At 45.1% G+C, this 16,126-nt stretch overlaps 1 protein-coding gene across 2 annotated transcripts in view; it reads left to right on the forward strand.

The window, feature by feature from the left end:
* LOC144829327 (uncharacterized) overlaps positions 1–14,860 on the forward strand; it is a 241,044-nt gene extending 226,184 nt beyond the window's left edge. For both annotated transcript variants that reach the window (XM_078688370.1, XM_078688369.1), the window contains one exon: positions 12,624–14,860. In XM_078688370.1, the coding sequence (XP_078544496.1) occupies positions 12,624–14,194 (1,571 nt within the window). In that variant the 3' untranslated portion in view covers positions 14,195–14,860. The remainder of the gene's footprint in view (positions 1–12,623) is intronic.
* Positions 14,861–16,126: the final 1,266 nt, after the last annotated feature.

Below are 16,126 nucleotides of genomic sequence, written 5' to 3' on the forward strand. Positions count from 1 at the left end.
GGCGCAAATCTGAAATAGTTCTTGCAAGAAATGTTTTCTACAGTTGATCTGAGCACAGCCTCATAAGATGGCCTTTGCTATGGGGCCATAATGGAAAATCTAAGTACATCCAAAAAAAGCCACCTCTGATGTACATCAGCGAAGTATGTTATATGCAAACCGTATCAATCTGAAAGTGCAAGATGCTTTAGTCGTCACACTAATTTCTTTTTAATGCAAAATAAGCTCTTTAGCACTCACAATGATGGATACGTCAAAAACAGTCAATCACATTAAATTGGAATTTGATTACAGTAATCAATTATATTGTAAAACGAGTCAGCAGTGACATCCCATCACCAGTTGGGAAGTGTTAGTGTTAAAAGTATATACATTTTCAGTCACGCAAAAATTCCCATAAGAAACCAACAGAATTATTCCTTGTCCTGTTAACCAAAGCTCCTTTAATCCTTAACAATTTTGTGGCTCATTAAGGATGACATCCAGGTATATCCACATCACTGTCACCACAAAACAGGAGTATTTTCTAAGGCACCATCCTTACTGATTTTCTAAGGCACAATCCTTACTGACACAACCCTCCTTTCTTTGTACTTGGGTCAATTTCTACCCATAGTGCAATGACACAATGAAGACATAAGGCAAGTAGCACAAGTCTTGACCACATTCAGTAAGGGGAATTTCGCTACAATATTATTCCTCATCCTTCTTCCCTGCCATCTTTTGATACCCCAATTGCCAACCTAAATAAGCCTTATGCATTGCTCCCCAATAGAATCTCTGTCACAAGACCTTTATACAGAAGACAACCCCAAGCATTTTTGGTTGAAACATGCCGACAATCACCCTTTGGGAAAATTGAAAATTTAATGGATAAACAGACTGAATAGAAGTCTTTCCCCTTGGTATCGATTACGTAGCAGTGTGATGCAAAATAATATTTCCCCCCTGAAACTTAAACAGTCTGCTGGACATACCTTTTTTTTGTAACCACAAGAAATAACCTGCTTTTTTACATGCTTACATGCAAAATTCTACGTGGTGATGTAGTATGCACCTATAACACCATCACTTTTTTTTGGGGGGGGGTTAAAGTGTTTAGTCACGGTTAGAGGAAATTTAATGAATCCTTGTATGATTTGATTGATTGTATATAAGGTGCTTCATCATTGTGAGATCAAGTGAGTTTATAGTGCATTGAAATATAAGCATTGGCAAAGCCAATAGGTCTTGCTTATGGGCGAGCTATTGCCTTTGGCAATTGGGTTTGGGTGGTGAACAGGAGGGTGGATGGGTTGGTTAACATGAGGGTGGGTTGTTGGTGAATGGGAGGCGGTTGGGGGTGGATAGCAGGACTGACAAAGAAGCTTTCACCCAAAATAGGCACAGTTACTTTAAAATGTAAATCACATTGTAGGTAGATATCTGGTGTATATCAAATCCGAGAAAGAATAAAAAAATATTTAATGAACAATAAAGCAACCTGTATTGCCAAATCTGGAGTAACAAAGAATAGTGACTGATCTTCCAGACTGAAACAAGTTTTCCGACCATGAGGAGGTATTTTTATGTACCTTATTTTTAAAAAAAACTTTGCTGATGTACTTTTATTAGATAAATCAAGCAATGAAAATACCAGGTAGCAAATACAAGTAAACTTGTTAAAGAATACCAAGCAGTCGATCAGCCATTATCATTTTATGTTTGTTGTGACTAACGTGATAAAAGAAGTTGTGTGCTGATTTTCTAGGGTGCTCGTAAACCGGAATTACTAAGCTTGTTGTTGTAGGCAAACATACTGCACTTTGGAGGCCTGCTCTGCATTCCAGGCATACCTCTACCTCGGTATTATGGTAGCTGGTGAAAGGGCCACTCTTGCTACAGTGAAGCTGCAGTCAGGCAATTCTACAGAGAAAATACAAAAAGTGTGATGTTGTGGAGTGTAATTATGTTGTGTAGAATCGAAATTTGCCTAGCATCGTAACGGTAAGTTTCAATTCTATTAAGGACACGGAGGCGAGGGTTATGCTTTTCCTTCTTCGCTTTTAATTAATACAGAAAAACACGGCAGCCAGAAAAGCATTAACATAAGCCCTAAATCATAGAACAAGGATAAGGCTTAGAAGAAAAAGATCAAAAAGGACACAGATTTGCACCAGAACTACAAATCCCATCATGTGCATCATGTGCATCAAGTCAGTCCACATAGTAGTCCTTTGCCAATGTCCACGACAGATAGATAGGACGTCCCTCCTGTGACCACTTCCTCTTTCTTCGCGCGAGTCACGCCATGATCCTATTGGTCTTGTTTCGAACCATCATTACCTAGTAGAAAAAACAACAGCGTAAGCGGTGAAAGGAAAAAAGGATACCTCCACACGCTCTAGGTACAACTATTCCAACACTGATAACTTAAACATTGCCAAACATCTTACAAGGAGAAACCTGACTACTTACTGTAGTACGGGGGGGGGGGTCGCTTCCAAAAGGTGGCCTGGGAGGGATAATCCTCGCCTCCGTGTCCTTATTAGAATTGAAACTTACCGTTACGATGCTAGGCAAATTTCGATTCTATGTCAGGACCGGAGGCTTCAGATTATGCTAGTTTAAAGCTTACTCACCACCAAATGCGCAATGTCCACCACTGGTTTAAAATAAAACCACTTGAAAGTGGAATCCGAGGACCAATCCGCCGCTCGCATGAGGTCCTCCAAACGTGCTCCCAACGAGAAAGCCTTAGAAGCCATGGCCCCTCTTGCCGAGTGGGCTCCAAACTGTTTCGTATCGATACCTGCTTCCTGCATGATCCACGTCACCCATCTGGCAATGGTGGGAGATGAGACAGCCTTGTGTGGCTTCCGCAGAGCAATAAGCAGCTGTCGCTCGCCCGGAGGGCGAAGTTCTAGAGTTAATTCCTCGTATGCCTTCAGGCGTTGGACCACACATAACTTGGGAGCGTCCACAAAAGCTGGGAACGAAATCGCTCTCAACGCACATTTTGTGCGACGCCCCAATGTGAAAGTTACTCCCTCCGGAGAAAAAACTATCGCCGAGATATCCAAGGTTCGAACATCTGAAACTCGTCGACAAGACACCAAACACAAAAGCATTGCCAACTTCGCCGACAGTTCTTTCAAAGACAGATACCTATTAGGTTACCATGACAAAAAAAGATTCAAGACTAGATTGACATCCCAGAGAACCGAGTAACGCGGTTCCGGGGGCAAGGAGAGTCTGATGCCTCTCAGAAGCCTACAAACAAAAGGGTGTTCCCCAACCGGCGCTCCCTCCACTGGATGATGAGCCGCCGAAATCGCTGACCGCAGCGCGTTAATGGTGCGATAAGCTAATCCGGCCGAAGCCGATTCTGCCAGGAAATTTAGCACTGGAACGACTCCTGTGACCAAGGGATCCAAATCCCGTCGAAGACACCAACTGGTCCATTTATTCCAGGCGGAGCGATAACGCTTTGCCGTACTAACTGCCCAGGCTTTTGAAATGAAATCCTCCGCTGACCTCAAAAGGCCTGGGAGCGACCAACGTCTCCTGAAAGCCGCCATGCCATGAGACAGAGAGAGCTGTGCGTGATCAGATGATGAGGATCCCCGTCCGCATTGAGAAGAATGCGCGGAAACCGGGGGAGTAGGATTGGAGAATCCCAAGAAAGTTCTAGAAGAACCGGAAACCAAACTTGAGACCTCCAAAAGGGTGTCCCCATCACCATGTCCCCCTCCTGACGGCGGAGTTGGGCCGCCGCTCGCACCACCATCGAGAAAGGAGGGAACACATAAGCCCTCTCCTGACTCCAATCTTGGAGGAAAGCATCCGTGGCCTCCGCGAGAGGATCCGACCTCCAACTGAAGAACCTTGGGAGTTGGTGGTTCAATTGCGACGCAAAGAGGTCCACCGAGAACGGGCCCCAAAGGCCGTTCAGCCACTGGAAGACCTGAGTGTCCAGTTTCCACTGGCTGGAGTCCCGTAGGTGTCGGGAGTGCCAATCTGCAACCTGGTTGGCCTGACCCGGCAAGTACTCCGCTGTCACTGACACGTGGTGAGCCAGACAATAGTCCCAGAAATCCTTCGCCAAGTCCGCTAGGGCTTTGGAGTGGGGACCGCCCAGGTGATTGACATATCGGACCGCCGATATGTTGTCCATTCGGAGAAGGACGCAGGAACGAACAGAGTCCCTGGTCCAGCAGCGCACTGCAAAGGACCCTGCAAACAGTTCCAGGCAGTTTATGTGCAACTCTTGTTCCTCGGACGACCAGGCGCCGCCTGTGGAAAAATCCCCACAGCGGGCTCTCCAACCGGCTCTGCTGGCGTCGGACTCTATCACCAGATCCGGGGCCGGACCGAAGATCGCTCTGCCGTTCCAAGCCTCCATATGGGCAAGCCACCAGGCCATTTCTTCCTTCACGTCGTCCGAAAGAGGAACTAATTGATCGTACGACAGGCCTCGTCTGAGATGATATGCCTTGAGTCGCTGCAGGGCCCGATAATGGAGGGGGCCCGGGAAGATTGCCTGAATGGAGGAGGACAAGAGGCCCACCACCCGGGCAATCTGTCTGAGCGATGTGTGGGATCTCGAGATCGTTTGACGCAACATGTGGCAAATCTTTCCCACTTTCTTGGCTGGTAGACTTATGGTGGAGCGGACCGAGTCCACAGCAAACCCCAAGAACACAATGGTCTGGGATGGGGAGAGGATGGACTTGTTCCTGTTGATAACGAACCCCAATCCCTGGAGCAGAGAGACCGTCTGTTGAAGCTGAAGTTCCAGCGTCCTGGGGCATTGGGCCATTAACAGGATCTCGTCTAAGTAGACTATCATCCGGATGACTCGTCCTCTCAAGAACTCCACCGCCGGGCGGAGTAGTTTGGTAAAGCACAAGGTTCCGAGGAAAGACTAAATGGAAGGGCGGTAAACTCGAACACCTGGTCCCTCCAAACAAATTTGCGGAGGGTGGATGGGAACTACCAAATACGCATCTTTTAGGTCCAAACCGACCATCCAGTCTTTCGGGAGCTGCATGTCTCTCAGAAGATGGATACCTTCCATCTTGAAATGATGGTAAACCAACCAGCCGTTGAATTCCTTGAGATTGATCACTGGACGCTTCCCTCCATCCGTCTTCTCCACTAGGAAGAGATTGCTCAAAAAACCAGCGGGATGGCGAACTGATCGGCAAATGGCCCTCTTGCGAAGCAAGTCTGAGACCTCATTGTCGACCAGCTGCGCATCGTCTAGGGAAAAAACAATAGGACGTGGGGGTGTCCCCTGGCGGGGTTGATCGTAGAACTCTATGCGGAACCCGGAGATTGATTGCAAGACCCATGCGTCTGTTGTTATTGCAGCCCAAGCCTCCGGAAACAAGGCGCGCCGCCCCATAATACGGACCTGGTCCGCCGATATGACACTCACCGCTTGAACTGGTGTTTCCACGGTTGTTCTTGAATCCCCCTCGACCTCGGAAGTGCTGGCCTCTGGTAGGATAGAAGTTGTAATTTGCTGAGGCGTTGTATTGACCTCTGCCGGAGCCTTGCCTTCTGTAAGCGTACTGCTGATCGTTACGGCCGGTCACGCGGCCCCCATCGCGACCGGCACCACTGGAGAAACGTTGTTGAAACAGTTTCTTGAAAAAGTTTCTTGATGCTCGACTGGGCCCTGTCCAGGGACGTAAAGGTCGAGACAAACTTGCCTAACTCTTTTATAAAAGGGTCCCCGAAGAGGCCCCTTTGTGCCACTGCTCCCCCCTCCGAGGAGGCCAGGTCCCCCAGCTTTGGATCCAGCTTGATCAGGAGGGATCGCCAGCGTTCGGTCGAGAGGGCGCAATTGGCGTTCCCTAGGAAGACCGCCACCCTTTGTGCCCAATTCGACAGGACGTCGGGGGAAATGGCGGCTCCTGTCACTTTAGCCTCCTCCGCCATATCCAGGATCTTCGTTATAGGCACTATTGCATCCAGCAACTTATCCTGACAGGAGCGCCAGGAATGGTCAATGCCCTTGCGAGGGTCTTTAGCGAATTTCGCAAGGAAAGTGGCCATTTTCGGGTCTAGTTCCGGAGTCAGCGCCACCTTTCCCTCTAACGTAGGTCTAGGACACTCCACACGCAGACAGCTCCGTGATTCCTTCTCCAGGGGCTTGCGGAGGCGACTCGCCACAAACTTCGCCACCTTGTCCCCCGGGGTCCAAGCAGCCGACCGCGGATGCATTATCTCATCCGGGTCTAGCATGCCAGAACTATCCTGGGGTAACTCCGCGGCCGAGCTCGACTGGCGCCAAGAACGCACAAACCCATCGTCATCGTCTGTGTCTGCTGGGGACATCCCGCTGGGGGACGAGGATGCCGTGCCCATCGCTCCCGAAGGGCCCGGGGTCGGCGGAGGCGCAGGGGTGGGCGCAGTCGCCTTAGGTAAAAAAGCGTCCCGTAAGCGCTCAAAGGCGTCTCTGTCCACACCCTGCGCCGCCCCAGAAACCCCCTCCCTACAAACCTTTTTGGGAGCTGGGGGGGTATCCCCCGCTGGGGCAGGTATAGACCCAGCATTCCTCAAGTGGGCCTGCGCCACTCTCTCGCACTTTTGTATAATGCGGGCAGATAAGCGCTCCTCCGTAGGCCCTACCACCTCAGTGACACAGCGGTATATAGAATTGTCAACCGCATTGAAAAACTCATCATCGTTCAGGTAACTAGGAGTCTCCTCTTCCTCGTAGTACTCCTCCTGATCCATCTAAACTACGCACCCACCTCCTGCTAGGGAAAAAACAGGGCTGCGCAGGAAACCAGCGCACTTTATGGCAGACCACCGTCTGGGGCTCTTTGGGCTGGTAGAACCGGATCTGGGGCAGCACTAACCCCTCAGCGCGCTGACCCTCTCACAGACCGGGTCTATGCCACCTCCCTGCGGCGCGCTGTGTATGTGTCTCAGAACTCAGCAGGTATAATAAGGCGCGATAACGCACTCGTGCAGAAAAAAACGCCCTCAGGCGGTAAACACGGTTGAAACCGCTGTACAGACCCCCCGCGGGGCGTTAATTGATAAGTGGGGGCACACTACTGACCCAGGAGGCCTGGGCGTCAAGGTGAGGCGGCGGCGCGGCTCTCAGTGTGTGAAGAGCTGCGCTGAAACCACTGAGACGCTTTGGCTCCCCCTGGCGGCCGGAACTGCGCCGCAATTCAGGGAGATCGCTTGAGGAACGAAAAACGTTCCCGCGATCGAAAAAAGGGGCTCTGCAAGGCAACAAAGATTAACAACACAGTGAAAACAGCCTTTGAAGAGCCCTAGGCTAACACACATAGGCAAATTATCATAAATCGTGAAATGTTCAGAGAGAAAACAAAAAAAAACAAGCATTGGAAATGCAATAGGTCTCGCAGCATTAGAGTTAGTGCTTTTAGAATTGTTTATGGTTTTTTTTGTAAATCTTTAGCATTTTTGTTTCCTGTAGCCAATGCTAAAGAATTAAAAAAAAAAAGCCATAAACATTTCTAAAAGCTCTAACACAAATGCTCCGAGACCTATTGCACCGTGTGAGGGTGAGGGGTTGAGGGTGAGTGAGGGTGAGTGAGGGTGAGTGAGGGTGAGGGTGGGTGAGGGTGAGTGAGGGGTTGAGGGTGAGTGAGGGTGAGGGGTTGAGGGTGAGTGAGAGTGAGGGTGAGTGAGGGTGAGTGTGAGGGTGAGTGAGGGTGAGGGTGCTAGTAATTACAGGAAATTAGAACAGGAAATAGCGTAGATGGAAAGCGTTTAACAAAGTGAAAATTAGCACATGAGGTTCTGCAAACATCCTCATCGGGGTAGCACAGATCGGCAACTCTAAAAACACATTACTTGAACAGCGAATGAGACGTGAAATGTATTAGGTCACCTGCCTTATAAAGGATTTAAAGGTTAATAACTAATTAGAAATAATGGTCTCACTCCGAAGATCTATTAATAAACCTCTCAGCTCATTAAATACATTCTATACGCCGTCACAGCAGGCGTTTTTAAATATCCGATAAAGGGAAACCCTACTGAAAGGATTCGTGCTGTTGCAGGGAAAATTGGTTCCATTTGAAACCCCACACGTCACGGGGTTCAACTCACAGTGACAGAACTCCAATGCACCGCTCAGAGTGAGATGACATGCCCTGAATGTTAACTCCTCTTTACTTACACGCACCGCCGGCGGTGTAGATGTTAAAAAGTGGGCTGGGTGACGTACAGTAGGCCAATGCCACTGAAAATAAAGTCTGATCAGCTAGCGGCCAAGAAAGTCGCAAAGTCACATACATAATAAAGCATCTAGGTTTCATAAAAGATTAATGCTCCCTAAAAGCACGTTTCTTCTTCGTGCTGAGGAAAACGAAAAAACCGAAAGAAGCGCTTAACTCTAGTATGCTTGCAACGTATCCTTTTGAATGAGCACCACTAGACATGCGCAGTATTTAACGCTTTCAGTGAGGTTCGCGGCACCATGCCAACAGCTGCACGGTGCCTCCCTTGCGGGTGGCGACATTACGCTGCCAGTGCAGGAGGCCCAGGACCAGTGACGTCAGCTGCGCGCACACACACACCGCACGTCGATGCAACCAAGACCGACGCGGCATTACAACACTGGCAGGTCCAGGCGGATCTCGGGAGCCCATCATGGGAACACAGAACAAGAATGAGCCCTCAGGAAAAGTTAAAAGGCTGCATGCGCTTGCTAAAGCCGACTGCCTAATTTAACCAGCATGCAAAGCAGAAAACACACGCTCATGAAAGTGTCTTGTTGTGACCCACACAGGACACGTTTGGAGCGACTTTGACGGTGTTCAGTAGCAAACGGCAATCGTTATAACACGTCAGCCCGCCTATGCCATAAGTAAAAGTAGCAGTGCCTCCGTGTAGAAGCATGAAACAAATCGTACTCACCTCACGGTAGAAGTAGGAGAAATGCGACACGGCGGGAAGGGGAGGGGGCGGAGCGGGTAAAATAACAAACAAGACGGAGGGAAGAGAGGGGAGGGGGGAGGAGAAATGCGACACGGCGGGAAGGGGAGGGGGCGGAGCGGGTAAAATAACAAACAAGACGGAGGGAAGAGAGGGGAGGGGGGAGGAGAAATGCGACACGGCGGGAAGGGGAGGGGGCGGAGCGGGTAAAATAACAAACAAGACGGAGGGAAGAGAGGGGAGGGGGGAGGAGAAATGCGACACGGCGGGAAGGGGAGGGGGCGGAGCGGGTAAACCAAGACGGACGTGCACGCGCTTTTAAGCTCAATGCGCATGCGCATTGAGCTTAAAAGTCACGGGCACTGCAAGGAATCGCCACGATTCCTTGCAGTGGATAAAGATTGGATAAGTCCCAATACTCTCGCTTGCTCGATGCGCATGCGCATCGACAGGCGAGACCTAATAACTGGCTGCGAAGCAGCGAAGAAAGAGGAAGTGGTCACAGGAGGGACGTGCTATCTATCTGTCGTGGACATTGACGAAGGACTACTCTGTGGACTGACTTGATGGACATGACGGGATTTGTAGTTCTGGTGCAAATCTGTGTCCTTTTTGATGTTTTTCTTCTAAGCCTTATCCTTGTTCTGGGATTTAGGGCTTATGTTAATGCTTTTCTGGCTGCTGTGTTTTTCTGTATTAATTAAAAGTGAAGAAGGAAAAGCATAATCTGAAGCCTCCGGTCCTGACATAGAATTGTGTGGCGTTGAATTGTGTGGCGTTGAATTGTGTGGCGTTGAATTGTGTGGTGTGGAATTGTGTGGGGTGGAATTATGTAGCATGGTGTGGAGTGGATATAAGTGGCATGGTGTGAAGTAGTATTGTATTGTGTGAAATTAAGTGGCATATGGCGAAGTAGAATTCATTTTGTGGAAAGTAATTGTCTTTTGAATTTCGAATGGATATATGTGGAGTGTAAATATGTGTTGTGAAATGTAATTATGTAGGTTGTAGTGTAATTATGTGTAGTGGAATTATTAGGAGTTGAATTGTGTTGCTTGGAGCGTATATATGGTTTAGAGTGGAGTGTAATTATGTAGCAGAGTGGTATTATGCGAAGTGGAATTGAGGGGCATGGCGCAGAGTGGAATTATGTGGAGTTTATTTTATTGGTTTGTAATTATGTGACCTGGAGTTCAATGATGTGGTGTGAAAGTGTGTGTAGTTTGATTGTGTGGCATGTTATTATGAAATGTTTAAATGTTTTGTGTGTACTGGATTTCTGCGGCATAGATTTGTTTGTTTTGGCATTGTGAGATACTTTCAGCCAGTTCTGATGCTATACCCAACTGCCCTTTCCATTCTGGAACATTACAGGCTTATACTTATAATAGGGAAAGTTAAACTACAGGCTCCGACAAGCAAAGTGCTACTTACCAGCTATGTCTTTTACCTGCATTATCAATATTCAGTTTTTTTTTTCATGCCAAGCTTATTAAAAAAAATTATTGCACTCGAATTCCTAATAACATTTCTTGTGTTTGAACTGTATCGAAATGTAAAAAGTTACAGATCTGCACCAAGGAGTCATTCATTTTTTTCTCATAGAATACATGGTGTTTTCGCCCTGAAATTCTGAATGTTTTTATCACCTTGAAAGGCTTTACGCTGGGTGACTGTTTGCTATATAGTGACCTACTGCTGCCATTATGTGGCAGTTTGCTGCATAGATTAGGGCAGTCTACCTTTTGGAGAATAAGCACACTTTTGACAAGAAACAGCTGAGCAGAGTCAGCCAGGACTTGCAAAGTGGCGCTTTGATGTGGAAAAGTACAGCACAACAGCTGGTGGTGCTGATCATTCGCAGCAAAGCAAATCGCTAGGCCACTTCTCTGTTGACTTTTGGTCTATTAAAATGGTATCTAGTTGAAGCTGTGTGGCAATGTAAGAAACGAAGTGTAAATAGTTGTGATTTCAATGTAGTTACTAGCTAAAATGAGAATTAGCCCTTTCAAGCTCATTGCTAGTAATTTTAAAAAGGGGACACACATGAATGGTATAAGTCAAATAACAGGAAGCAGCAGCTGTGTTTTCTATTGAAACCAGGCTGATTTTCTAGTCAGGATGGAAGCTTTTTTCCCCCTTCTTTCTTAAAGAGCCTAGGTGCGTGGGAGGGGTGCGAAGGGAAGAGTGTGTAGCCTGCTGGAAATTTGCTTCTCGCTTTTCTTTCTCATTGTTTCTAGCTCTGTGTTGCAATCTCTACTTAAACAAGCAGCACTTTGAAGACCAACAAATAAAAGTAAACATCTCTGACATTTGATCTCGGTCTTTGAATGCACTGGAATGTGACGAGATAAAAACAAGCTTTACAGGTTAGTTTAACGGAGGTCGAAGTGATTGAAAACCCAAGCTGCTTGTGTTAAGTGCTGTTAAAGAAAGAAAAGAGTTTCTGAAGCATCTGCTATGATAGGACAAGCATAAGGCTACAATTACTAGGGCGATGTTCCGTGCAAGGGAACAGCCAACAAAAAGGAGGGACAAATAGGAAAGATTACCCACTTGGAAGCAAGGCTTTTTAGAGGACACTCGAAGAAACAAATGAAAAGCAATGGGCGGGCTGTAAGCCCACAAAGTATATACAATGTGTCTCAAAGAGATTACACTGTCTAAGCGAGGCCTAAAAATGATGAGATGACTACTTCAGATTGATACTGTTTCCGCATAACATACTCTGGTGATGTGTATCAGAGCAGGCTTGTTTCCACGTTCTCTTATTGTTTGAGGCCTGGCCAGTATTCTGCTTTATATAGGCCTACCTCCATCTTATAAGATAGCAGAAAATAAAGTACCTAGTAATTCAGCGCTACAAAATGAACTGTATAGTTGAATTTCTAGCTCAGAAAATTCTGCTTTTCTTGTAGTGTCTAATTTTAACAGTTGTGTTCACCTTTCAACATAAGTCCTTTGCTTTAAGTTGTGTCACTGATTGGGAATGTAAGTTATTGAATGTTAAATTATTGAATGATATTTCGTTGCTCATACAATGTCAAAGTTTCTAACCTCTACCGCCATCTACAGTAAGCTTACACTGCTCACTCTATTTACCTAAAGTGAGTCAAGTGGCAAACTTAGTTGACCAATTTGAGTGCAATTGTATTTTGGTACTGGGCCACAAGTGAGAAGTAAACAGCCACCCAGTAACCTGCTGAGTAACTTGACTGCCCAAGGGCTGCATTAAAGAGCCTAAAAACAAACTTGCAGAAAAAATGTATGTTCTATTTCAATATTAACGGATCAGTTTTTGAAAATGTTTGTGATTTTTCCTTAGTCCCACCTTTGCAAACCTTTTCTGTTTAATTTAGTGTGTGCACTCCAGCAAGAATGTTAGACTGAGTTCAGCAAATGGTCCTTTTCATATATCTTATTCTCATCAAGCACTGTTAAATATGAATCATGTTCAATACACTGCCCATGTTTTATTGTTCTCTTTATATATGTGACAGTAGTGAACTCCCAATTGCAAACGATCCCACCTTTTCTGACTCGCAGGTTAGGGACCTCTCTGTCCATTGCAAAACTGCGTTAGCATTAATTGCAAACAAATACAGCAAAGTCAGTTTCTATTATTAAAGTAATATTCAGACAACGTATTCCATTGAACACATTCTGGATTCAGAAAAAATGATGGCTTATTTTTCCTTCTGTTCTAATAGAGCCTGGATCAAAGCAAATGAAGGAAGAAGAGAGGTCTTCTGAAGAGCCTGCTGATCAATGTACTGATAAAGCTATAAGCTTTGAACGACCGAAGATGCCTCGAGATTGTAAAGGAAAAGTTTCCGAATATATCTTAGACCAGATCAGTATATATGAAACCGGGTTCTGCATAATAAATGATCCTTTTGTGGTGATGGAAACCCAGCCAGATGACTCTGAAAAACCCAAACTCTACAAGTGTAACAAATGTGGGGTATGCTTCAGGAACACCTATCAACTTGGGCTTCACATGGTGGTCCACAAGGGAGGGAAATCCACCTTAGAGACAGTTTCTTCTGAAAGAGAGCGGACCTTTTCATGTCCAGAATGCAAGAAAAGGTTCCTTGACAACTCTAGCCTTGTTGACCACATTAAAGTTCACTCCAAAAGACTTCAGAGTGACAGCAAACACACTATGCCTGCTAAAAGGAAGAAAACTCGTACAGATGGTGGAAAAGCCGATAAGCAGGTAACCAGCCCAAAAGAGTCACAACACAGATACCAAGAATGTGGGAGTAGGTTGAACGACAACTCAAAACTTGAAAATGATTTTCTGTCCTACCCAGTGAGGCAGCCGTATGCATGCACTGAATGTGTTAGTTGCTTTTTCCGAAAGTCTGATCTAATAAGACATTTGCAGAAGCATGTCGAAACAAATCAAGAACCAGTCACCTGTGAGGATACCTCATTTAACAGCTCTAGCCCTACAAAGAAAGAGGCTTGTAACTCAGAAGTTTTAGGTGAAGTCATCACTCCCAATGAAAAACATGCTTGTGACAGATGTGAAAGAACATTTAATTACAGGTCGAGTCTGTTCAGCCATCAGCGGACCCACTGTGATCGGCCATATGTGTGCAGTGAATGCGGCAGAGACTTCATCCTCATTTCGACTCTCAACAAGCATAAGCTAACGCACACTAACCCTGTAGAGAAACCTCACCAATGTAGCGAATGTGGTGAGCGCTTTGAACACTCCTACAGCCTAGCGAAACATCGAAAAACTCATATCATAGACAGGCCATATCAATGTTATGAATGCGAGAGAAGCTTTACACTGAATGCACATTTAATTAGGCACCAAAAAACCCACAGAGAAGAGAAAAGGAACTCATCGCGACTTCAGCACCTAGCTAACGTTCAGAAGGAAGGAGAAGCTGAGAATGAGATCAATGAATTTTTCTCACCTGGCAATTTCAATGTTACGCACCCATTTGCAACTGACTCTAATAATATCTTGAAGAATATGCCACCAGGCAGCTCCCATCAGAGGACACAGGTAATTGATGCGAATGGTGGCCCCAGTATAGGAGACATTACTGCTCTTACCCGGTACCAGGAAATCCACCATCGAGTAATAGATTTCGACGACATCTTCATAGACATGGAATTACACTCCAAGGAAAATGTATTTAATACACCCATTGCTAGTGTAAAAGAAAAAAAATTACAACGGTGGTTTACATGTGGTAATTGCGGGAAGCGCTTTAGTGAACATTTCCTTCTTATTAAACATGAGAGAACTCATATATAAGAGACCAAAAGAGGTTGATCTGAAATAATTTGGAGCAGACTGAAGAGACAAAAGAAGTGATGATTTTCTTTTGACGACTGCTTTTCATTTTTTCAGTCATTCCTGTTTTTTAAGTTATGCGCCTGACTTTTTAATGCAATTGCTCTTGTTTATGAAAGTGCCCAGTTTGACTTAAGCAGATCTTCGTTGACAATGGAAAGTTGTAACAACAAACAGCTATAATTTCGATTGGTCCAAATTCGAGATGCCGCTCCCATTGACATATATTGATAAAGAGGTCCATTTGTGTCCAAACGTTTTAGAACAGTCTACTTTAGAAGTGGAAATGGCATGGTTGCAGAAACTATGCACATGCTAGCTTCACCAACCCAATTCCACATGGTTTGACTTACTGAGCCCTTGAGTGATTAACTGTAGTAAGACTAAAAGTAAATTATTTTACAACATCAAAATATAATGAATCATTTCGGCATCTAAGCGCAATGTATCAAATTATGGATTGTTTAAATGCTAGGAAGAGTGCAGATTCCCTGAACTGGGATTTTGGGGGTAAAATACATGTATGTATATATAAATGAAATATAATTTATGTGAGTAAAAATTAATATGGCACAATGAGGCTTTTTTTGGAACAAGTGTGCTAATAAATGTATGTTAATGCCTTTATTACTACAGTGCTATGGTCAAATGCCATGTTATTCCACAGTACAGCGTAACTGACTTCAGAAAACAATATTTATTGTCGGAAAGGTTCATTGTAAACCAGTTGATTGAAGAAAACAACTGTGACCATACTCAAAAGCCTTCGTTTTTGTGATTCTAAGTGTATGGATTTACCCATTCGTGCTCTGGATTTAGTAAAATGGCTTTGCTTATAAGGACTGCACATGGAAAACAGCATACCGTAACCCATACATGGGGGTTGGTCACACATGGCAGGTTTAGTGGTGCACTTGCCCTACCTTAAGTTCTTGTAACCATGTTTTTACTATATGAGTTGTCATGTCAATACATCTTACGCCCCAAAGATTGGTGATCAAACACATTATGTTGGCAGAGTGCAACTAATACTTCATCTCTATTGCCACAGATGCCTTGCAACAAGTCCCAAGTTCAGTGCTCCAGTTACAGGCATTGCCCATACTACAGGTGTGGCGACCAGTAGGTGGCATATCACCTTTCACACCTTTGGACTGTGAATGGACCAACTGGCCTTTTAGGGTTTGATTAAGTTTGTTTGTGAAATATGGTTATGGTACAACATGGGGACCTGAACTGATGATTTTCCAGTATTTCTTATCACTATTGGTATCCAAGTAGATGAAGGGTCAAAAGTGGTGATGACTTTGATATGATCTTTTTTGGGTATTGAGCCATTTCTAATATATTGTCTCTGGGATTATTAAGAAGTCATTTAAGTGCTTATTTAACAATCTTGCTTTGTCATCAATTCACAGATAATGTATCAACCATATGTGAGGCTTGTTAATGTTCTTGTGCGGTGTTAGAGTTATCCCTGTATATCAGGACTTGCCTGAATAGTACCCTGGCATTGAGAACTGGAATGAAATGAATTACAGTCTAGTAGAAAATTGTGAGTCTTTGGTTTAGAGTGCATTGCGATTTCAAGAATCCTTCCTAACGGACAAATGATCAGATTCAGGAAAATAACCAACTCTCTACTGTATGACCAATTAAACTAGGAATGGCCATCCTAGGAGTTAATACAGAAAAATTACTTGTGCAAATTAATGTTTTTAGATCATATACACATAACATAGTTAATGTAGCATTGGACACATTTTTAGTTTAACTCTAATTGTATTGAAATCCATCTAAATGGTTTTCAGGTGGCAAAACTATTGTATGAAATGCTGCGTAAAGGGTGTTTAATTCTTGTTTGATTATGCTCATAGTTATACCATTGGGGTG

Source organism: Lissotriton helveticus, chromosome 4_1 (genome assembly GCF_964261635.1).
Source record: "Lissotriton helveticus chromosome 4_1, aLisHel1.1, whole genome shotgun sequence".
In the NCBI taxonomy this organism is placed as follows: Eukaryota; Metazoa; Chordata; class Amphibia; order Caudata; family Salamandridae; genus Lissotriton; species Lissotriton helveticus.